General features: G+C 46.6%; 1 protein-coding gene across 2 annotated transcripts in view; it reads right to left on the bottom strand.

The window, feature by feature from the left end:
• Positions 1-25,387, bottom strand: part of LOC138284178 (aminopeptidase Ey-like) — a 534,815-nt gene that overhangs the window by 318,139 nt on the left and 191,289 nt on the right. For both annotated transcript variants that reach the window (XM_069222674.1, XM_069222675.1), the window contains exons 4-5: positions 5,882-6,018; positions 5,669-5,795 (exon numbers count right to left, since the gene is read on the bottom strand). In XM_069222674.1, the coding sequence (XP_069078775.1) occupies positions 5,669-5,795; positions 5,882-6,018 (264 nt within the window). The remainder of the gene's footprint in view (positions 1-5,668; positions 5,796-5,881; positions 6,019-25,387) is intronic.

The raw sequence follows: 25,387 nt of genomic DNA, 5'->3' as shown, positions 1-25,387 counted from the left end.
CATAATTCACAGGATCTAAACAAAATACAGTCAGATTTGAAAATGTGCTACCTCAAAATGAGGTGTGTGTTATGGCAGCAGTGAAGGGCACCCTACACCAAAGGTCACACTTCAAACATTGTCCACATTTATGGTGATTGGTAGTTGAAGCTGATTATTGCTCCAATGATTTTATTATGGTCTCTTACGTGATGACATTTTTATTTGATGATTTTTAGGTTTCCCCTAACAAAAGACAGATTGTGGACATTTTCAATGACAGATTTTAGACAATGCAAATACTTACAGTGTGCACTGGATTTCCTTATTGCTTACCATTGATTACATTTTTTGCAATCCCATTTGCTTGCTTCTTTATCAATGGCTATCCTTTCTCTTGTGTTTGTCCCTTCCCTGGATCACAGATTAATTACCATTCTTTTGACTGGATGGCATTGATTCTTCAACTGTGTACATTCAGGAAACAACTTGTTCTTTTGCTTTTGCTCGTGGTGTTATTTTGCTCTGTCCTCCTCTACCCTGTGTGCTGCTTCCCCCTTACACCCTGACTCCCACGCTCTCCATATTGCTCTCGCACCACTAGCTTACCCATCGCTTCCACCTCCACCTCCCCTACCTGCTCAGCTTTACTTAATAACCCCCATCTCTATTGCTCCTATGCCCCTCACAGTTCACATTCCCCTCCCTATGGTGCCATTTACTTGATCACTTAACTCCAGTGTTGCGCAATGACTTATTACTCATATGCATCATCATAGTCTAGTGCATTGGTCTTCAAACATTTTAACGACGAGTCCCTCCCAGTGAAAAAAAAACACTGGGGCCCCACTCTGAATTTTTCACAATTATTCCATGTTTAAATATGTCTGCCCCTCTTTAAACATTGCAGTTAAGTTTTGTTACTGTTTTAAAAATGCAATCAAATACATAAAGCCAAACATACTATTCAGGCCAGTCAGGCCTTATTAACGTGTAAACGTATCCACAGCATGATTATTAAAAGTGAGGGTGGGGGTTCTAAAGAGTATTTGGAGTCCATTTCCTTTTGCCACATACTCCCAGCTTGGATATAAATGGCAAAACATGTAAGTAAGGGCCCATTACAAAGCTGTTTAGTGCTGCTCATTTCTTCAACTTAAAACAAAGCCCTGTTTTTAGCATAATGATTCTCTTGGCCAGAGCCTGGCACCCCCCCTGGATCACTTGAGGCCCGGATAGGGGGGCCCGCCCCCAGTATGAAGACCTGCACTCTTGCGTCATGACAAATACATGCACATGCATGATGACACATGCCCACATATGCATCTTTGCCGTGTTTTTAGTTTTTGCCACTGTTTTTTCAGCATAGGCAATGACCATTTTTTTCATCAATTCCTAAAAAAATCAGCAAAAAGCATTCAACGGCTAATAGGTCTGAATTAGCAAAGTCAAAAGGCGAGACCTACTGGTATTGCAAATGCTTGCTCTTCCGGTAATCAACTTTCGCACCAGTAATGCAAAAACCCCTTTGGTAATATATTTAGAGCTAGCATGTTTTTTTTACCTCCGACCATAACCAGAAAGGACTTGAATGCTGCAATGGGTGGTATTTTACTGTTAGTTTTTTGTGATTTACAGATATGACCAGTGATATTTATCATTAGTTCGTGACCCACTTCTCACCAGACATCATGTTTATGCGTGCATGTGAACTAGATTAAGCCTGATTCCATCAACACTAAGAGCTTTATTACCTATGTATGTATGTAAACCCTCAGATGCCTCCTGGTTGGTATTAAATAAACTGCGGTAAGATATTTTTTAGCAGAGGCAGAGTTTCTAGGACTGTTAACATACACATATGGCCAGAGACAGAATTAGTATTTCACATAAATGGTTCTCAAGCCACTCTGGTAGAAGTACATGCAAGCATGATGCCTTCAGCTTCAAAAGCTTCATTGCTGTTGTCACTGTCAAAGACTAATATGAAAGTTGAATGTGCTTCTGACATGCCAGTGCGCTTCTGGATGAATGGATGGCAACTGCTCTCCTGGCACCTATCTCTGCTCCCAGTAACATTTTTATGTTGGGTAAAATTTGAAGATAGCGACTTTAACTTGACATTAAAGCCTGGTTGTAAATTAATTGAATCAGTTTATTTATATTGTTATGACATTACATACATTATTTACTATTGACCAGCTCATCATCCCAATGTGGAAACATATGTATGGCTTGTTGCTGTAAATGTGCTGCCAATAAAACTACACATTTTGTAAACACCCTTGGTTCAGATTTTATGGAAGTACTTCAGATGTAGAGTTGCCAAATATGCTCCTTGCTCCAGCAATGAGATGAAGTACTGTAATGTCATCTTGAATCCTTGGGCCTTTAAATAGTGATGCAACTGCCTTAAATCTAGCATTTGTCTTGATATCATATACATCTTTAGAATAAGGACGTACGCTAAGTAAATGTCATGATCCCACTCCTCTAAAGGTACTTCTTTAATTCCTTTCTCAAGACACTGTATTTCTAGTTGTAGTAAGTAAGTATGAATGGCCACATAAAGTGCTTTGCAAGATATCTGGTCATTTCTGTTTTAGTTTAGTCACTTTGGACTATTAATTAAACCCATGTACATACAGATATTGCCTCAGATACCTCTGCATTATCCCTCAGGTGCACCTGCCTGGAGTTGGATAGTGTAGAGGGAGACAATGCATCAATCTGAGACGGGAAAAGTCTCCTGGGCTCTGGCCTCTTACCCTACTTCTGCCATGAAATAGATGTCTCTATGTATTAATTGTTACCATGATGTACCACTTTGCTATCCATCCTGCCTATGTTGTTCATGACTTTGGAATGGTAATGATAAATCCTCTTTAATGGTAAAGTTGGATTCAACATTGGTATTTTAGAAATGTCACTTTTAGAAAGTGGGCATTTACTGTTCTTACTGCTCTGTGAGCCTTGCAGCCTGTCTCCAATAAGCATCTGGGGTAGGTGACAGCTACACTGTGCATTCCATTTAAACAGCCACAAACATGAGAAGGCTGGGTGTGACAGGGAACTCATCTGCATTCACCTGTATTCTGATAGCTCTTAATAGGCAGGAGAGGGAGGGGGAGCTGACACTTACATCTGAATAGGGCGTGCCTTTCCCCACAAAGAGGGCTGATTACCTCCTATTGATAGTCTAGAGCCAGGGCTGGGACGAAGGACCTCTGTGCACTTCAAATACTCTTCTTGAAGTCAAAGACACTTTTGGGGAAAAGTACTGGGCCTCTGACCCTACCAAGATATTACACTACTGGACCTGTAAAGAACAATGCCAGGACTAAAGACTGCTGTTGAATGTTACTCTGCAGGACTGCTGCCTTGGAAGGAGTGCTTTCTGCTTTGATGAGCTTCCCTGCTGCCTGCTGATTTCTGGCCTGTTGAGGACAAGGACTGGACCTATTTCCCCTGAACACAGAGTGATTCCAAGGGCTTTTTGGCTTGCCCCCTTCTTCAGCAGTCTCAGGGTCATCAAAGACTGTTTGCAGCCTGCAACAAGCACGTGGACTCTGTCTGCTGTAAGTCCTGCTCTGCCAAGTGGTGCCAATCTAGTCCTGATCTCATGGAAATTAGTTTCTGTGCTGCAGCCTAAGAAATTCAATGCAGCAACAATGTTGCGGCGATCAGAACTGGTGCATTTCCACCCAACACCGATGCATCACTGCTGCTGCTCGAGCCACGGGCAGCACGTCGCCGACTTCATGGCACATCGTCCCCAGATTCTGAAGCTCTTCGATTATGCACAGCTCAACAATGATTCATCGCCTCCATGCCCACCATAGCTTGACTTCGACTCATCCTCGATGATGTGCAGCTCGAAACTGGCACGCCGCCTACATATCCACGATCGACAGCGACGCATGTCCTCCTCTGCCCCGTGCAACGAGTCCTCGATGTCGATGCTCCTTCCATCCAAGGTACTTTTTCAGCAGGCCCTGCGTGGGTCCTGTAGCCGAGCTACCCTCTATTGTGGTCAGCCTGAACTTTGGATTTACCCAGGTGTAGCACGACCTCAAGTAATCCCTTAAGCGCTTTTGACTTCTAAGCACTACTTTTTGATTTATTCTTTGAAATGTCATATCTTGACTCCTAATTATTGGATTTTTGTCGTTGTGGTCTTGATTTACTCATAAAATGTTTTTTTTTTTTTAATTGTGTCGAGTTTTTTTTTGGGTGTTTTCATTGTGTTACTGGGTGTACATGTGTGAGTTACACAAATACTTTACACACTGCCTCTATAGATACACCTGACTGCTCTGTGCCAAGCTACCAAAGGGTGAGCACAGGTTATCTCTGTGCCTAATAGCTCACCCTAATTAAAGTTGTTGTTCCTGCTTGTTCAGGGTGTATGCTCTGACAACCAGAAACCCCAGTTTGAACAAGATTTATATATTGACAACATGTTCTCGCATAATAAATTCAATACTCATCGAGTCTGTGTTATTGTCATTCCTCTCATGTTTTTTAAACATTTTAATTAAGTTTGCATTGTCAGCAAATGTGCACTCATTGTGTCACTCATGGATATCGTATTTTATATATGATGGGGTGGCATCAAGTCACCTTCTGACCTCTGTCATTCACCTGTTTTCTCCTTCATTCCTCCCACTGCCTCTCTATTGGCCCACTTTGCTTCCTTGTCTCCCACTGTTGTCAGTAGCACATAAAGAATCTGAAAATGTTGGTAATTTACTGGGCAATTGTGGGTACACAGCTGACATCACCAGCCACAGGTGAAGCCACAATGACTTCACTTGTGACTGACACAAAAAATATATTATTTTTTATGGACAAAGTTTCTAGATCCAGCTATTAGATGGGAGCATGATGCCAGCATATGAACCTACATTCTTCACCCTGAAATGATGGATATTTTAAGCACCTGAAAACTCATTTGAGGTGCCAGGGAGGTTGCTTGGCACAGAGCCCAGGTAAGTGAGGAGCCCTCCAGACTTCAGTTTTGTCCATGTTTTAATAATAAACTGTATGTAAGGGGGCCAATGTCCTTGCATGCATTAAAGCCATGCTACCCCTTCCCATTATTTTCTATTGTTAGACATGTAAATTGTAATGGTTTGTAAAAGAAAAGCCTAGGAATTGAAACAGGGTGTTGCAGTAACAAACAGACATATGGGTATTCTGGTTATGCATCAGGAAGATATGTTAACTGTAGCAACATATCAACATCAAATGAAGAATTGTCTTCAAAAAGAAGGTTTGTAAGTAAAGAGGACATGTTCAAAGTAACTATTTAGAAGCTGAAGGGCCTTTATTCATAGTTTGCGTGACAGGATACACCATCTAAACATGATGGACTCCCATCCGCCCTAGTACAAGTGCCTTAGGCTACAATGCATTTGTAATTCAGCAGATCGGATGTCCACCATGTTAGTGACTGAGTATCCTGTCTACTAAACTCTAAATAAGGCCCTAAGCCTTTTCAGATAGGGAGCAGAGCTAGACAAACTGAGGTTCTCACTGGGAAAAGATTGGTTGAGGCCTTCAATGTGCAAGAGCAGATAAGCTAACCTGTAAATCTTGCTAAGTGTGTTTTTTAAATCATGAAACACCTGCAAATGCATCTTTATTTCATAACCTCTTAGAAGTAAATTAACACGCCTCAACTGACCAGACTTCGGCAGTGGATAAGGTAGTTGGTAGTATTTTTCATAAAAGTTGAGAATTGGTCCTGTAATATTTAAGGCATACACTCCTTGGCCTTCCTCAATGGCTTTCTTGCGAGCCCAGATCCGGATCTGAAATTAAACACAAGAAATGTTTATTTAATGAGTGGCATAGTCTCCATTGATTGTGCTTTCTACACTCAGAAATACATTTGTACCTGTATGTTGTTTTCGGTGCGCTCAATCTTATCGAAGTCACATACTATGAAAGCCAGGAGATAGGTGGACATTTTTGGAGTTCTTTCAAATCTGGTGACATGCCATGTGATAGAATCAATGACCTGCGGGGTTGTGCCTAAAGACAAGATGATTTGAACAAGCATTTACTAATGTGATACAGTTGATCTAATCCAACAATTTACAAATCCTGGACATTGGCAAATACTTATCCTTTTGGGTTTTGGAGACAATCGTCAGCAAACCAGATGAACTAATATAGACAACATGTATGTTCACTTGCACATTTACTTCTTTTCTTTGAGTCCTAGTGGATTCTTCTCAGATGGACGTGAAGGGGAAAGAAGTTGCTCAACATGAAGCATATATACAATAGTTAGCATGTGCACTAGATCATCACTCCAAAAGAGCAAACAATGGTTTTGTAACAAGGGCTGAGTAAGCATTCACTGTATCCTATATATGCACAATTATATAGTTACACCTGACATGTAGTAAGTTGTGATATTTCTACATTATGCAAAGGTTGATGCTAAGAAATGAGGGGCCTATTTATGAGAATGTCATGCAGTGCAATGCAAACAAGTCTGTGTGACAGGGAAACAGCAGGAATGCACAATAGTTAAGGCAATATGGCGCATTTGTGCCTTTTCCCCTGCACTAGCATCCTTTTGGCAGCCTAGTGCCAATGCAGGACCCCTGGAACCATGGTGCAAGGGTGCCTGCGTTGCATGCAAGATTGTTTTTGTGCAGAAAGGGACACCTTCCTGCACAAAACAATCCTGAGAAACTTATTCCTCTTTCTATGTGTGCTGCTTTTTGCTTTCCCAGGGCTACCAGTTCTTGTGAATCTGTGAATGCGTCAAAAACCATTGGAGCTTTGAAGAAACGCCCACGCAATGCCCACGGAACACCGTGCCAGAAAACAGTAAGGCAACACAGTGATTTATGCTGTGATTTATGGAGCCATTCAGTGCAAAGGGGCCTTGAGTGGCTTCATAAATCACAAGTAAGGTTTGCGTCACTCTTGCCACACGTTACCTGGTGCAAGAGAGTTGCAAACTGGCTCATAAATAGACCCCTAAGTGTGTAAGGCACAAAGAAGCAAGTAGGCTGAGACATGACATGGGACGGGCTTAGATGGACTAGTTCAGTGGTTCCCAACCTATTGTCTGGGGACCCCTGGGGGTCCGCCAAGCCTCCTCACGGGGGTCTGCAACTGCTTAGAAAATTAAATAACACTAACAGATTAGGTTCTCAGCTTTCACTAATGACTCAGTGGAGCGTCCCCAGATTCCAATAATGACTCAGTAGGAGTTCCCGGGTTCCAGTATTGATAAAAAAGGGGTCCACAGAAGTCAAAAGGTTAGGAACCTGTAGGATTAGTTCACGGAAGTCACAATTTTCCAATGCATTGAGCACATAAGTGCAGAACTACATGGATTTTATATCAATGAAAAAACAGAACTAGAGATCTCATCTGTTTTGTCGATCTCACGTTTCACTCAAAATGTCCAATAAGGTATGCAAACATTACACATAGGCAGACTGGAATCTTAGAAGAGGGAAGATTCATCTCTGCTTTGGTGTTTTTCCAAGGAGGTGAGGTTGGTATACGCAGTGGCAAAGACATGTCCCCTGCTTCCTCTCCCCAGACAGATGTCCAAGGCACAGCTAAAGACAAGAGGGCCTGTTTATAGGAGGAAGAAGGTAGAATTGTTGAATACTTTTTTGTTTAAGAAAGTGTATACCTTTTAAACAAGCTTGTTTAAAAAGAAACTTACATGTTAACTTGTACAGTTTAACCAGTCATACCACTAAGAAAAGTGCAGCAGGACAGATTGAGAGTAACAATGATGCTGTGGTGTTTCTTGCTCGAGAGCTATATATTGTTGGAAAATGGGTTATTGGTAAGGGCAGGTAGGTACCTAACTTAGCAATAGGCCACTAACCTCCACTTAGGTCCAGTTAGGTCTCAGTAAGTTAAACCTTTGGTAGCTTGGCAACGAGCGACACGGCTTAACTTAGGAGACAGAGTGTAAAGCATTCAAATATCACAAAACAGTAATCAAATAGAACACTGAAAACAGTTTAAAAATCCAAAACCAATTTCTAAAAATAGATTTAATTTTAACTTTAAAATGACACAAAAACGAATAAAAATCGGATAAGGGGAACTGGAGATATGAATTTTTAAAGAATTATTGTTTTTTTAGCGCCTAGAAACAAAAAGCGCCAGTCGGGTCATCTGGTTGCACCTCGACCGGGGCAAAGTCAAAGTTTAAGGCCGACCGCGATGGAGCCCGGCTCTGCTACAGCCCGCGGTAGGCCTCGGTCAAAAGTTTACCTTTGCACTTAGTCGTTTTTCTGAAGATTTTCTTCAGCGGGACGAACCTGCCAGTCCAATCCGACCTCCTGGAACTCTTCTCCGGATAGGCGTTGCAGGAATCCTCAGTAGAGATTTTTACCTTCGGACTTAGTAGTTTTTTCGAGGTGAAAATCCTTCGACCGGGGTAAACCTGGATCTCGATCCGACGTCCTTGGAGCCCTCCTCGGATACGCTGGCTGGGAGGTCCCGGTCAACTTTCTACGTTCAGACTTAACCTCTTTTTTGGATATTTTCTTCACCGGGACGAACCTGCAAATCAGGCCGGGTCACGGTTGAGGCAAGCCGGCTAGAGTTGCTGTGGCGGGTCGACTCCTCTAAGGAGCTTTTTTTTCAAAAGTTCTCCAAACTTCTTGATTTTCTCCCAGATGTTCCTTTAAGGTTCTTTTGCAGTCCACAGCTCACCCCAAGGCTCCAGAAGCTCTGAGATGATCCTTGGGGGTGTGGACTACAACTCCCAGAATGCACTGGCACAAACTCCTTTTTGGCCACTGGACAGTGGTTAGCCGGTTGATTTCTTCAGGAGTTGGTGCAGGGGACTCTGGTTAGCAATTTTTTACCTGTAGCAAACAGTAAGTCCCTCCTTGAACCAGTTGAAGCCAGTCAAAGACCTTCTTGTGGTGAAGCCCAAGTGTGCAGCTGGTGCAGTCCTTCTGAGTGCAGGTTCCAGGTGCAGGCCAGGGGTCCAGTAGGGCAGTCCTTCTTCTCCTTTGGTTCTTCCTTGTTGGAATCTGATGGGGATCTGAGGTGTGGGTGCAGGTCTGCCAGTTTTATCCTTGCTCCTGGGTGAAAAACAGGGGGGTCCTGGTTCTCCAATCAGGGGCAGGGTCCTTCCCCCTGTGATGACCACTTCCTGGGAAGTGTGGCAAAAATCAATCCCAGGAGGCAACATTCCTCAAAAACCCATCATGGCTGAAAGTGATTTTTGGAGGTTACATCTGGCTGAGCCCACCCACTGGTGTGGCTAAAAATCATAAACACACCCCTCTCCTGCCCTCTCCTAATCTAATCAAGGGGGCACCTAGTTGTCTGGGGTTGCAGGATGTGGGGGGTGTTGTTGGGTTGCTCCAAATGTCCTTCTCTGCCTTTGAAGACCGGTTTGGCAGCCCTCCCCCTTCCTGCCTCACCATCTGCTGAGGGGAGTTCTACTCCCACAGGCACATCTCTTTGTGTGAAGCCAGGCCACTTCACACCTCATCAAGGCAGCCTGGCCAGGCGGACAGAGGCTGGCCAATCAGAGCACAGCAGCAAAAACACTGCAGGGCTGAAGTTGGCAACTTTTTAGGTAAAGTTTAAAACTCTTTACCTGAACCAGTTATATTAAATCCAACAACTGGAAGTTGTGGGATTTATTATAACAATTAATTTGATACCAAACTCTTTGTATCTGTCATTTAAGGGGACTTTAAAAATTAAAATAAAGTCTCCCCATTCTATCCTATAAAGGCCATTCACTATAATGAAGGAAAAACGAATTTGGCTGTTTTTACCTCACCATGGGCTTATAAAACTATTTTTATAAGGTCCCTGCTTATAGTTACATGGCACCCAGCCCTAGGAGCACATAGGGCACATCTTAGGGGTGACTTATATGTAAAAATAAGGTAGTTTATGACTTTGGAACTACTTTTAATTCCAAAGTCGAATTTGCATATAACTTTAATTTAAAAGCAGCAAGCAAGGCAGGCCTGCCTTTAAAATGACACTGGGCACCTCAGCAGTGCACCTATGGGTGCACTACCTATGCTGGGGTCCCTAAACCTACATGCCCTACCATATACTAAGGACTTATAGGTAGGTTGGGCTTAGCCAATTATAATTAGCCTAATTTGCATATCCACTTTACACAGAGCACTGGCCCTGGGACTGGTAAGCAGTACCCAGGGCACAGCCAAGAGTCAGTAACCACCAGTACCTGTCCAAAAAGTGTGGGGGTGACCAGGGCAAAAAGGAGGACTTTCCTACATATATCCATTATCCTGCTTTGCCAGACGCAAAAACTCCTTTAAAAGCCAAGCAGCCGCATCATACATGACTATTTCGAAGGTGTGTTTGTTGAGCATCAAGCATACTCTCCAAGACTGGTCCATATACTAAATACTTATAATTTTCACAAATTCCACCAATATAGCTTTTTCTTTTTTCTTTAAGACCTGTTTTGTTCACAACAAAATAGTATATCCTTCTGGTATTGCCTTTTGATACCAGATTCTAGTAAATATCTTGCCAATAATTGTCTGTGGGGTATTTCACATCAAACTCCCTGAAGTGATTTAAGAAACCTGCCGTGGCTATAATATGTAGATATTCACAGCAGTAAGGCTCTCCTTTTTGTTTCTTCAGTCAAGTTGTCATAGTGCAAATTGTAAAAAAAACATGCAGTGTTTCATTTGCAAAAATAAATAAGCGTCAGGGCCTATGTTTTTTTCTGAGAAGGAAGATGCCCACTGCCATTGCTGGGAGACCACATTTGAACAACTGGCACCACCCACATAGCCAGGTGTATCCACTGCTGCATAGAGTTAACATCGTGTAAGCCACAAATAAGAAATTAGGGGGGTCATTACAACCCTGGCGGTCTCTGACCACCAGGGCTGTTTTGACGGAAGCACCGCCAACAGGCTGGCGGTGTTTCCTGGGGAATTATGACCGCAGCAGAAACGCCGCGATCGCACCGCCGGGACCTGCGGTTTCCCGCCACATTAGTCCTGGCGGTTTCAATCCCCCAGGGCAGCGCTGCCCAGGGGATTACGAGTCCCCCTCCCGCCAGCTTTTTCATGGTGGTTTAAACCACCATGAAAAGGCTGGCGGAAAGGGGAGTCGCGGGGGCCCCTGCCACGGCCCCATGCAGCTAAAGCACGACGGGTGCAACTGCACCCGTCGCACAGCCGCAACACCGCCAGCTCCATTTGGAGCCGGCTCCCGTGTTGCGGCCGAGATCCCCGCTGGGCTGGCGGGCGGAAAACAGGTTTCCGCCAGCCGGCCCAGCGGGGATCTCCAAATAGGCCCTGCAGGAGTGCGGCCGCGTTGGCCGCCGCCCAGCAGTTTCAACTTGGTGGGCGGCGGTTGCCACCCACCAAGGTTGAAATGAGGGCCTAGGTCTTTAGGAAAATGGGGTTTTAGTTGGGAAGGATGTGAATACTGTGGGTAGGTAGTGAAATACTTAGCTACTGTATGTCACTGCACAAATACAAGTCCTATTCTCACCGCTGATCACCAATGTTAGAAATGGGGTTTTTGGTTGGCAGTCAGGTTACCCTCTGTCCAAGCAAGAACCCTCACTCTAGTCAGGGTAAGTAACACACAATCCAAAATTAGCCTGTGCCAACCCTCTGGTAGCTTGGCACGAGCAGTCAGGCTTAACTTAGAAGGCAATGTGTAAAGTATTTGTGCAATAAATCATACAATACCACCATATAGCACCACAAAAATACACCACACAGTGTTTAGAAAAATATATAATATTTATCAGGATATGTGTAGGTCAAAACGAATAAAGTTGCAATGTGAATTTGTAGAGATATCACTGAAAAGTGATATATAGGCCTCATTCTGACCTTGGCGGGCGGCGGAGGCCGCCCGCCAAAGTCCCGCCGTCAGGTTACCGTTCCGCGGTCGAAAGACCGCGGCGGTAATTCTGACTTTCCCGCTGGGCTGGCGGGCGGTCTCCTTCAGACCGCCAGCCAGCCCAGCGGGAAAGAGGCTTCCACGATGAAGCCGGCTCGGAATCGAGCCGGCGGAGTGGAAGCTGTGCGACGGGTGCAGTTGCACCCGTCGCGTATTTCACTGTCTGCGCAGCAGACAGTGAAATACATGTAGGGGCCCTCTTACGGGGGCCCCTGCAATGCCCATGCCAGTGGCATGGGCACTGCAGGGGCCCCCAGGGGCCCCGCGACCCCCCCTACCGCCATCCGGATCTCGGCGGTCCGACCGCCGGGATCTGGATGGCGGTAGGGGGGGTCGGAATCCCCGCGGCGGTGCAGCAAGCTGCGCCGCCGCGGAGGATTCAATGGGGCCGCGGTACACTGGCGGGACCCCGCCAGTGGTGCCGGTCCGACCGCGGCTTTACCGCCGCGGTCGGAATCCCCATTGGAGCACCGCCGGCCTGTCGGCGGTGCTCCCGCGGTCCTCCGCCCTGGCGGTCAAAGACCGCCAGGGTCAGAATGACCACCATAGTGTCTTAAGTCCTTAAAAAGCAAACAAAGGGGGTCATTCCGATCCCGTTGGGCGGCGGGCGGCGCCCGCCGGGCGGAGACCGCCAGAAGACCGCACTGCGGTCAAATGACCACGGCAGTCATTCTGACTTTCCCGCTGGGCGGGCGGGCGACCGCCAAAAGGCCGCTGCCCGCCCAGCGGGAAAGCCCCAGCAACGATGAAGCCGGCTCCGAATGGAGCCGGCGGAGTAGCTGGTGTGCGACGGGTGCAGTGGCACCCGTCGCGATTTTCAGTGTCTGCTTTGCAGACACTGAAAATCTGAATGGGGCCCTGTTAGGGGGCCCCTGCAGTGCTCATGCCAGTGGCATGGGCACTGCAGGGGCCCCCAGGGGCCCCACGACACCCTTCCCGCCAGCCTGTTCCTGGCGGTGTAAACCGCCAGGAACAGGCTGGCGGGAAGGGGGTCGGAATCCCCATGGCGGCGCTGATTGCAGCGCTGCCGTGGAGGATTCCCTGGGGCAGGGGAAAACCGGCGGGAAACCGCTGGTTCCCCTTTTCTGACCGCGGCTTTACCGCCGAGGTCAGAATTGCCCCAGAAGCACCGCCAGCCTGTTGGCGGTGCTTCCTCCGTCCCCGGCCCTGGCGGTCCATGACCGCCAGGGTCGGAATGAGGCCCAAAGTCTCTTTCAAGCACAAAGTACCTGGTTTGGAGTGGAAAATCTCCTCAGAGGGCCACAGAAGAAGAGATACGTGGAAAAATGGTGTGTGCGTCGATTTCTCCCCAGCACACACGGACTTGCGTCATTATTTTTCAGGCGGGGAAGTCGTGCGTAGTTTTCCGGCGTGCGGACAGTCTCTTTCTGTGGATCGCGGGGATTACCAGATGTCCCAGGTCTGTGCGTGGATTCTCCTGCTTGTTTTCCGGCTGCGCGTCGTTCTGCGGGGCTGCGCGTCGAAGTTTCGCTCTCACGGCAGGCGTCGCATCGATTTCTCCTCTGGAGGTCGGGCGGCGTTGTCCTTGCGAGGCCGTGCGTCGAAGTTCCAGTCGTCCCGAAGGTGTCGCGTCGATCAGCGTCGGTGTGCGGCGTTTTTCTCGCCACAGAACAAGCTGTGCGTCTAAAAGTTTGCCACACGAAGCGTCCAAGTGAAAAAGAGAAGTCTTTTTGGTCCGGAGACTTCAGGGAACAGGAGGCAAGCTCTATCCAAGCCCTTGCAGAGCACTTTCACAGCCAGGCAAGTTCTTCAGCAAGGCAGAAGGCCACCTGCAAGGCAGCCGACCTTTGTAGAAAGCAGGCAGGTGAGTCCTTTGAGCAGCCAGGCAGTTCTTCTTGTCAGGATGTAGTTTCTGGTTCAGGTTTCTTCTCCAGCAAGGGTCTGATGAGGTAGGGCAGAGGCCCTGTTGTATACCCAAATGTGCCTTTGAAGTGGGGGAGACTTCAAAGAGTGGCTTAGAAGTGCACCAGTCCCCTTTCAGTTCAATCCTGTCTGCCAGGGTCCCAGTAGGGGGTGTGGCAGTCCTTTATGTGAGAGCAGGCCCTCCACCCTCCCAGCCTAGGAAGACCCATTCAAAATGCAGATGTATGCAAGTGAGGCTGAGTACCTTGTGTTTGGGGTGTGTCTGAGTGAATGCACAATGAGCTGTCAACCAAGCCCAGCCAGACGTGGATTGTAACGCACAGAAAGATTTAAGTGCAAAGAAATGCTCACGTTCTAAAAGTGGCATTTCTAGAATAGTAATATTAAATCGGACTTCACCAGCAGCAGGATTTTGTATTACCATTCTGGCCATACTAAATATGACCTTCCTGCTCCTTTCAGATCAGCAGCTGCCACTTCAACAATGTATGAGGGCAGCCCCAATGTTAGCCTATGAAGGGAGCAGGCCTCACAGTAGTGTAAAAACAAATTTAGGAGTTTTACACTACCAGGACATATAGCTACACAGGTACATGTCCTGCCTTTTACCTACACAGCACCCTGCTCTAGGGGTTACCTAGGGCACACATTAGGGGTTACTTATATGTAGAAAAAGGGGAGTTCTAGGCTTGGCAAGTACTTTTAAATGCCAAGTCGAAGTGGCAGTGAAACTGCACACACAGGCCTTGCAATGGCAAGCCTGAGACAAGGTTAAGGGGGCTACTTAAGTGGGTGGCACAACCAGTGCTACAGGTCCACTAGTAGCATTTAATCTACAGGCCCTAGGCACATATAGTGCACATTACTAGGGACTTATAAGTAAATTAATAGTCCAATCAGGTATGATCCAAAGTTACCATGTTTAAAGAGGGAGAGAGCATATGCACTTTAGCACTGGTTAGCAGTGGTAAAGTGCGCAGAGTCTAAAAGCTAGCAAAACAGGGTCCATAAAGTGGAGGGAGGCAGGCAAAAAGTTAGGGGTGACCACCCTAAGGCATGTCAGGACTAACAAGCAGTAAGTCCAGATTCATCTCAGGTCAAACACAAATGGGCTCAGCGCCTTGCTAGCTATTAGACAGATCAGTCAGACTAAAATAACGGAACGAGGAAACCATTTACCAGAACCAAAACAGCTAAAACACAAACACAACAAAAACTCCCATAACCAACTTATAAAAATAAAAAAATGTAACAGGAAAAACGACACAAAAATTATTAAAACCCAAACATGGGAACTACAGATATGAATATTTAAAGTTGTAAGTTTGGTTAAAAAATACCAAGAAACAGCATAGTGTCTATGAGTGTGTTTGACCGAGTCCAAGACCTGAGTGGATGCTCACTGCACTGCACCGAACGCCAGCTAAGCCTTCTGGATCAATATTTGTGTTACCAGATAATTTTCAGTATGTACTAATCTCACTGTCAGCGTATTTTAAACTTTCTAAAAGTTTCATGTGTAATAAGTGAGAGACTTCTATGCAGCAGTGGCCTAGTGAGGGGAGCATTGCAATGTTGTAATAGAGACAAAAGGATAACACACAATTCGTCAACGGCATGGGTGACTTTAGTGCCAATGATGAAACATATTGGTAACAGTCTAGTGTGGAGATACATGAAACAGAAAGAACAGCCTGACAGAAGGACAGCCACACCGACTGTAGGAGGCACTACCTGTCTCATCCAAATCAGCTACATGTGTCATGCACTCTTTTTAAGCATGGCCATCATCCACTCCCCTTAGATACATTAATTCAAACACTTTTAATTCTGGCCACTGAGCTGACTTTCACTCAGCGTCTTTTGGTTAGGCTAAGTGCTAGCTAAATTGTCGTTTACTTTCTCCAACTAATTCCCATCATATAACTGCCTCTGGACCACAATATTTCAAACACTGTGACTGCTTAGTTCAAGACTGATACTACTTTGGCATGTAGTCTTTCTTATGCCAAAACCTGAATTTTACCTACTTGTGTATGCTACTCTCTTGAAATGTTCTGAGCGGTTGTACACTCGAGCAGTGTGCCGGTTCATCTGTGCTTGTTTTTTGGAGCACCCAATACGAATCTATCAAATCAATTTTAATAATACATTTATGCTATGCATATTTCTTTATTTCGGGTCCCAAGTATTCTTGTTTCTATATGATGTTCATAGTCTTGTTTTGGAATCATGTATTTTGACTAACATTCCATTTAATTGTTGGAAAGTAATCCTAGTTAAGTGAACCCAAAGGAACCACTGTTTATGTATTCCTAATGCTCGACTGCAGCAAGTGAGTCAAGCGAGCACGCAAGTCCTTGAGTGTGGTTCGGGGCATTATATCCCTGAGGAATTTTAAAAAATGTACCACAATTTACAGACCAACTTCCACTTAAGTATGTTAGAATGTCAATGGCTTTTAAAGAGTTCTCTGAGGGGGCACTCATGAACTACTCCAGTACTTTTTAAGTCCAATTTGGGGGATGGGAGGAGAAGGGCTGGACCCAGCATCACAGACCGCCACAGATAACAGCTCATGCAGTGAGAGAAAAGATTCAAAGACTGCGCAGAAGCAGGGACATCTTAAAGAATTTGGGGGGCCCAGACCAATTATAATCTGGGGTCCCTTGCTCGGAACAACTCTGAATTTATTATCCATTATGAGCTCATTCACATCCTCAGCAATTGTGATGTATTCATTGACAACCATCTTTTTTGGTCCCAAGTCCTTCAGGGTGGCCCACGAACATTAAAGGGGTCCCCAGTCCTTCTGGGGGACCCTTTTCCATGCAAAGCCTTCTAATATTTAAGAGCTATTGGCGATTTCGGAGCTACTTTTCATATTGTGCAGGTGTCCCCATCATTTTTGCTTAATGCCACTATCTGGGTCTGTCCTGAAAGCTTAATGTTGGAGCCCTAGAAAAGTGGGGTCACTTTGCCCACGCCTTAAAATGTTTCTGCGTAAAACGGTCAGCCACAGATGGCATGGCCACTTGGTTATGATGAAGTACATTGGCAAAACTTTGCTTCAGCCTAGCCCTTGCATACTGGGTGCTGTGAGTTATACCATGAGGTGCATTGGCATATCTGTGTTTTGGAACCAGTCAATAGATAAAGGGTCCTGGGTCATGGTGAGGTACATTGCCAGACTTTTATTTTGGCCCAGTCTTTGGAAAAGTAGGGCCGAATTTAGAATTTGGCACATGGAGTAAAGATAGTCAGGGTGATGGGGAGCTTTCCATCTGCCACTTGCCTTTACTGAGCCTGCCAAATCGAGAGCTCACTGATGACCCAGCAGTGAACTTTGTGGATTTGTTTGCGTCACTGTCATCGTCATTCTTTGGTGTGTTGGTCACTGTTGACAGATTCTTACACCAAACTTTTGACACTTATTTTTCCTCATAAAACAAACACCCAAAGTGGGATTTTTTTAAATTGTAAAACTAATGGTGCCCACACCCTGGCAGTTTTATCCCTAAGTAGTGGGATCATTTTTTTTCTTACTATCGCTGACTGACATATAGCAATAAACAGCCCACTCTAAATTGGGTGGATGGTCAGATGGCTTACTTCTGACAACCCATACTCCGTCCGGCGGTAATTAGGGTTTGTCAGTGATGAAGCCAGAGTACACTACTTTGTTAAAATACTGTTGGTCCAACCAACCCTAAATCAAGTGGGTGGACTGAGTGTTTGTCAGAGGGGGTACTCTGTCACAGTTGCAATGGAGCACCCTCTCAGCAAACCCCTAAATCGGGCCTTGGGTAGTTCTCGATACGCTGTGAGGTGCAATGGCAGACCTGAGCTGTGGTCCCAGCACATGGATACTGGGTGCTCTGGGTCTTTGTGATACGCAATTGCAGACCCTGAGTACTTAGCACACTGAGTCATTCTGTGAGATGATTTGGTACAGTTCTGTCTTAGGGTCCTATCCCTGGCAAAGTTTTTTTTGGGGTCAAGATGCGAGTAACATGGGTATGCTACTGGGATGAGAGTGTTGTTAACTGATACAAAGGGTGAAATGAATGAGTTTGATTGGGGTAAGTGGTGAGGAGTGTGGTATCCAATTGTTATCCCACCTGTCACAGCAGCATGCGGAGAAAGCTCTATTATGTGAACCGTCCTGTCACCAGTCGCTCCACTCTTAGCTATGCACAGGCAGCAGCATGGAAAATGCAGTACATGTGGTGGATACCTGCTGCTGTGTGTAGTGGTCTTGTGCTTCACTCTGAAGGCACCTTAAAACATGGTTGTCTCTCTCCTGATTCACAGAGCTTCCTTTTGCTTCTGATCCAAGCACTTGATTGTGGCTGCTTCACTTTTTTAGTATCACACTATGCACCGTGGAGAAAGTAACCATAACCTATGACTCATAATTTCAAGTCTTGTGCCTCAACCCAGAGGCATGGTGCCCTAGTAAACAGCCATGGGCTCTCTTGCGCCAGCACCTTTCGATCAGCACTAGGGGCCTTGGCCTTTCTGCTTAGTGACCAGTCACTAGATGCCTCTTAGTGTGCCTTTGTTTTTGTCCCTCAGTGCAGCTAGGACCATTACTTCAGAGTAAGACTGCTGACATTATCATTCATTCTGCCTGGAGCCCAGCAACCCCTGCCACTTGCTGTCTCAGCACATTTATCCTTTGAATCACTCCAGGCTGCCTAAAATATATTTACTGTTTTCTTTCCCAAAACTATGAGCAAGACGGTAAAGAAATTCAATATCCTATTATCTAACATCCTGTTTTAACGTTATGCATGGTTTTCTGTACTTCTTACCTGAGGCCAGAGTGATACTGGTGCTCTGAAGTACAGTTACACAATATCAATGTGTGGCAGCTAGTATGGGTAGTGATGCAGCTTCAGGCAGTGTGGACGTGCAGCCTCTGGGCTCTAAAATCTTTTTCCTAAACAGTATGGTTCGGAGACAATAAGGGAGTCCAGACCATGCATGCTTGCAGCATGCTGCAGCACACACAGAGAGGTGGAACAAAAATTGGTGAAATGGACACACACTGACCAATTAGGAGGTAGCAAATAAGAGTGACAATGAAGGCAATAAACGGCAAGCAATGGGTGGACTCTAAAGCCCCTTGTAGTAAACAATTTATTTCTCAAGCAAAAGCGCATACATACTCTCTTAGGCAACATCTAAAAATGGCCTGCCAGATCATAAAACAGACCCACAAACAGCCAAAAAAAGTTCACTTAGTTGTCTATATGTTAGAAAACACAACAAGAGGGAGGTGGCCAGTTTTACTTGCTTGTACGTTCCTTATCACACCTGCTGTGCCAGTGGAAGAACTTCTCTGAGGATGGATATAATGCTGAAATAAGTCTCTAGTAAAGTGCACTAGAGGTGCCCAGGGCCTGCAAATCAAATGCTACTTGTGGACCTGCAGCACTGACTGTGCCATCCACATGAGTAGCCCTGTAAACATGGCTCAGACCAGCCACTGCAGTGTTTGTGTGTGCAGTTTTAAACTGCCCATTCGACCTGGCAAGTGCACCACTTGCCATGCCCAAACCTTCCCTTTTACTACATGTGAGGCACCCCTAACTTAGGCCTTAGGTAGCCCCACGGGAAGGGTGCAGTGTATTAAAAAGGTGGGACATGTACTGGAGTGCTTCACGTGTCCTGATAGTGAAATACTGTCAAATTCAGTTTTCACTATTGCCAGGCCTATCTCTCTCATAGGTTAACATGGGGACTGCATTTAAATAGCTCTTAAGTGCAGTTTCCCATTGAGAGCAGATAGGGATATGGAGTTTGGGGTTTCTGAACTCACAATTTTAATACATCTTTTGGTAAAGTTGGTTTTCAGATTGCAAGTTTGAAAATGCCACTTTTAGAAAGTGGGCATTTTCTTGCTTATCCATTCTGTGCCTCTGCCTTCTTGTCAAATCCACATCTGGGTCAGACTTACAGTTGGGCTGTGTTAGAAATGGAGTCTTTGGTTGTTAGTCGGGTTACCTCCTGTTCAAGCAAGGACCCTCACTCTAGTCAGGGTAAAAGAGAATCACCCTCAGCTAACCCCTGCTAACCCCCTTGGTAGCTTGGCAAAGCAGTAGGCTTAACTTCAGAGTGCAAGGTGTAAAGTATTTGTACCAACACACACAGTAACTTAATGAAAACACTACAAAATGACACAACACAGGTTTAGACAAATAGGAAATATTTATCTAAACAAAACAAGACCAAACAACAAAAATCCACAATACACAAGTCAAGTTATGAATTTTTAAAGATTAAATTCAAAAATAGCGATTAGAAACACAAAATGTTTTGATGAGGTGTTAACAGGGTGACGTGACGGAGTCGTTCCCAACAATCCAACACCAGCGGTGCTTGCCACGGAGTCACGTGAACCCCCAGATACAGTACCTTGGTTAAGAGTGAAAACAAGCCAATGTGCGAAGTCGGGGATCATGGCGTCCGTGGAAAACATTGAATCCGTGCACTTCGAGCGACAGCGGTCACGACGTGGTGCGGCGACTTCCAAGGAGTCGCGGACTTCGGCAGGGCTGCAGCGGTTTTGGGCCTGCGTAGGTCATTGTGTCTAGCGAAGATCATGGAGTCAGTTGCAGGTGGCGTCACCGGATTCAGCAGCGGCGTTGGTCCGGAGTCGCCCGAAGTCGATTTTCTTGAATTTTCTAAAGCTTTTCCTTTCAAGGGCCCAGGGACTGGATAGGGCACCACTTGTCAGGGCAGGAGTCTCTCCAGAGACTCCAGGTGCTGGCAAAGAGAAGTCTTTGCTGTCCCTGAGACTTCAAACAACAGGAGGCAAGCTCTAAATCAAGCCCTTGGAGATTTCTTCTCAAGATGGAAGGCACACAAAGTCCAGTCTTTGCCCTGTTACTTTGGCAGAAGCAGCAACTGCAGGATATCTCCACAAAGCACAGTCACAGGCAGGGCAGCTCTTCTTCCTCAGCTCTTCAGCTCTTCTCCAGGCAGAGGCTCCTCTTGTTTCCAGAAGTGTTCTAAAGTCAGTGGTTTTGGGTGCCCTTCTTATACCCAATTTCTCCTTTGAAGTAGGCCTACTTCAAATTAATGTCTCTTTTGAGTGTAAAATCCTGCCATGCCCAGGGCAGGCCCCAGACACTCACCAGGGGGTTGGAGACTGAATTGTGTGAGGACAGGCACAGCCCTTTCAGGTGTAAGTGACCACTACTCCCCTCCCTCCTAGCACAGGTGGCTCATCAGGAAATGCAGACTACACCCCAGCTCCTTTTGTGTCACTGTCTAGTGTGAGGTGCAACCAGCCCAACTATCAAACTGACCCAGACAGGGAATCCACAAACAGGCAGAGTCACAGAAATGGTATAAGCAAGAAAATGCTCACTTTCTAAAAGTGGCATTTTCAAACACACAATCTTAAAATCAACTTTAATAAAAGATGTATTTTTAAATTGTGAGCTCGGAGACCCCAAACTCCACATGTCCATCCGCTCCCAAAGGGAATCTACACTTTATTCAGATTTAAAGGTAGCCCCCATATTAACCTATGAAAGGGACAGGCCTTGCAACAGTGAAAAACTAATTTACAATATTTCACTGTCAGGACATATAAAACACATCACTATGGCCCTCATTCTGACCTTGGCGGGCGGCGGAGGCCGACCGCCAAAGTCCCGCCGTCAGGTTACCGTTCCGCGGTCGAAAGACCGCGGCGGTAATTCTGACTTTCCCGCTGGGCTGGCGGGCGGTCGCCTTCAGACCGCCAGCCAGCCCAGCGGGAAAGAGGCTTCCACGATGAAGCCGGCTCGGAATCGAGCCGGCGGAGTGGAAGCTGTGCGACGGGTGCAGTTGCACCCGTCGCGTATTTCACTGTCTGCACAGCAGACAGTGAAATACATGTAGGGGCCCTCTTACGGGGGCCCCTGCAATGCCCATGCCAGTGGCATGGGCACTGCAGGGGCCCCCAGGGGCCCCGCGACCCCCCCTACCGCCATCCGGATCTCGGCGGTCCGACCGCCGGGATCTGGATGGCGGTAGGGGGGGTCGGAATCCCCGCGGCGGTGCAGCAAGCTGCGCCGCCGCGGAGGATTCAATGGGGCCGCGGTACACTGGCGGGACCCCGCCAGTGGTGCCGGTCCGACCGCGGCTTTACCGCCGCGGTCGGAATCCCCATTGGAGCACCGCCGGCCTGTCGGCGGTGCTCCCGCGGTCCTCCGCCCTGGCGGTCAAAGACCGCCAGGGTCAGAATGAGGGCCTATATGTCCTTCCTTAACCATACACTGCACTCTGACCTTGGGGCTACCTAGGGCCTACCTTAGGAGTGTCTGACATGTAAGCAAAGGGAAGGTTTAGGCCTGGCAAGTGGGTACACTTGCCAAGTCGAATTTACAGTTAAAAACTGCACACACAGACACTACAGTGGCAGTTCTGAGACATGATTACAGAGCTACTTAAGTGGGTGGTACAACCAGTGCTGCCCGCCCAGTAGTAGCCTTTGGTTTACAGGCCCTGGGCACCTCTAGTGCACTTTACTAGGGACTTACAAGTTAATCAAATATGCTAATTTTGGATACACCAATTAACAATACAATTTACACAGAGAGCATATGCACTTTATCACTGGTTAGCAGTGGTAAAGTGCTCAGAGTTCAAAAGCCAACAGCAACAGGTCAGAACAAATAGGAGGCAGGAGGCAAAAAGATTGGGGATGACCCTGCATAAGCAAAAACAAGTCCAACAGGCTGTTTGTGAATTCCCCCTAGACAGTGACACAAAGGGAGCTAGGGAGTGTCCTGCATATCCTGATGAATCTCCTGGGCTAGAGTGGAAATGGAGAATCTGACACCTGCATCTGAAAGGGCTGTACCTGTCCTCGCGCTATGCAGTCTCCAACCCCCTGGGGCCAGGATGGGCAAGGCAGGTTCTTGTCAACAACAGAGCCTTTCCTTTAAAGTTTGCCAACTTCAAAGGCAGAAATGGGTATAAGTAGTGGACCCAAACCCCCAGACTTTTAGAACACTTCTAGATCAAAAGGAACCTCTGCCAAGGAGAAGAGCTAAAGAGCTGGAGGAGGGGTAGTGCCCCTTTGCTGTGTGTGCTCTGCTGGGTTGGCCTGAAGTTGCTGCTTCTGCATTAAAGAGGGCGAAGACTGGACTTTGCTGTGTATCTTGCTTGTGAAGTTTCTCCAAGGGCTTGGACTGAGCTTGCCTCCTGTTAAGAAGTCTCAGAGACAGTAAAGACTTCACCTACCAGCTTCTGGGTTAAATTGCTGTGGACTCTAATGCGCCAGGTGGTGCCTACTCCAGTTTCAGGGCCTTGGGAGTAAAAGCTGGTTCAAAACTGTTAGAAATGGGGTTTTTGGTTGGCAGTCAGGTTGCCCTCTGTCCAAGCAAGAACCCTCACTCTAGTCAGGGTAAGTCACACACAATCCAAAATCAGCCTGTGCCCACCCTCTGGTAGCTTGGCACGAGCAGTCAGGCTTAACTTAGAAGGCAATGTGTAAAGCATTTGTGCAATAAATCATACAATACCATAATATAACACCACAAAAATACACCACACAGTGTTTAGAAAAATATATAATATTTATCTGGGTATTTGCAGGTCACTTGGGGAACACGTGCATCGTTTTCCTGCACGCGGACCGTCTCCTTCTATGGGTCGCGGGGATTACCAGATGTCCCGGGTCTGTGCGTGGATTCTCCTGCTTGTTTTCCGGCTGCGCGTCGTTCCGCGGGGCTGTGAGATGAAATTTCGCTCTCACGGCAGGCGTCGTGTCGATTTTTTCTTTGGAAGTCGGGCGGCGTTGTCCTTGCGAGGCCGTGTGTCGAAGTTCCAGTCGTCCCGAAGGTGTTGCGTCGATCAGCGTCGGTGTGCAGCGTTTTTCTCGCTGAGGAACAAGCTGTGCGTCGAAAATGTCAGCGCACGAAGCGTCCAAGTGAAAAAGAGAAGTCTTTTTGGTCCTGAGACTTCAGGGAACAGGAGGCAAGCTCTATCCAAGCCATTGGAGAGCACTTTTAAAGCCAGACAAGAGTTCAGCAAGGCAGCAGGCCAACAGCAAGGCAGCAGTCCTTTGTAGAAAAGCAGACAGGTGAGTCCTTTGAGAAGCCAGGCAGTTCTTCTTGGCAGGATGTAGTTTCTGGTTCAGGTTTCTTCTCCAGCAAGTGTCTGATGAGGTAGGGCAGAGGCCCTGTTTTATACTAAGTTGTGCCTTTGAAGTGGGAGTGACTTCAAAGAGTGTCTAAGAAATGCACCAAGCCCCCTTTCAGTTCAATCCTGTCTGCCAGAGTCCCAGTAGGGGGTGTGGCAGTCCTTTGTGTGAGGGCAGGCCCTCCACCCTCCTAGCCCAGGAAGACCCATTCAAAATGCAGATGTATGCAAGTGAGGCTGAGTACCCTGTGTTTGGGGTGTGTCCGAGTGAATGCACAAGGAGCTGTCAACTAAACCTAGCCAGACGTGGATTGAAGGGCACAACAAGATTTAAGTGCAAAGAAATGCTCACTTTCTAAAAGTGGCATTTCTAGAATAGTAATATTAAATCCGACTTCACCAGTCAGCAGGACTTTATATTACCATTCTGGCCATACTAAATATGACCTTCCTGCTCCTTTCAGATCAGCAGCTGCCACTTCAACAGTGTATGAGGGCAGCCCCAATGTTAGCCTATGAAGGGAGCAGGCCTCACATTAGTGTAAAAACGAATTTAGGATTTTTACACTACCAGGACATATAACTACACAGGTACATGTCCTGCCTTTTACCCACACAGCACCCTGCTCTAGGGGTTACCTAGGGCACACCTTAGGGATGACTTATATGTAGAAAAAGGGGAGTTCTAGGCTTGGCAAGTACTTTTAAATGCCAAGTCGAAGTGGCAGTGAAACTGCACACACAGGCCTTGCAATGGCAGGCCTGAGACAAGGTTAAGGGGCTACTGAAGTAGGTGGCACAACCGGTGCTGCAGGCCCACTAGCAGCATTTAATCTACAGGCCCTAGGCACATATAGTGCACTCTACTAGGGACTTATAAGTAAATTAAATAGCCAATCATGGATAAACCAATCAGTAGTACAATTTACACAGAGAGCATAGGCACTTATAGCACTGGTTAGCAGTGGTAAAGTGCCCAGAGGTCAAAAGCCAACAACAACAGGTCAGAAAAAATAGGAGGAAGGAGGCAAAAAGTTTGGGGATGTCCCTGTCAAAAAGCCAGGTACAACATGACCCCCTACCAGCCTAAAGCCAGGGGAGAACAATCACTATCCTGATGTACTTCCCTGTTTGAGGCAACAGAACATGGACCCCGGCCCACAACAGCAGGGGCATGCTCCAGTTCTTCGCCTTCCTGACTCAAATTGGATCCCTCTGTCCATACTCTCAGGGCCCACTAAGCCAACCCATGGGGAACCTTTCTCCTTACCTGCGGATCCCATCTGTGCAGCACCTAACCTTACTTTGCTCACAGATGTATCCCAGGAGCAGGATAGTACCACCAGGACCAACACAGTGGTGTTGCCCAATCTACCCCCTGGGTGTGACACTTCCCCTCCCCAGGGATAACTCTGTCCACCCAGACAGCAAGCCACAGTGGTTA

Source organism: Pleurodeles waltl, chromosome 3_1, assembly GCF_031143425.1.
Source record: "Pleurodeles waltl isolate 20211129_DDA chromosome 3_1, aPleWal1.hap1.20221129, whole genome shotgun sequence".
NCBI classification, from domain to species: domain Eukaryota; kingdom Metazoa; phylum Chordata; class Amphibia; order Caudata; family Salamandridae; genus Pleurodeles; species Pleurodeles waltl.
The sequence above is the reverse complement of the archived record's forward strand: the minus strand, read 5'-3'. Positions and strand labels throughout refer to the sequence as shown.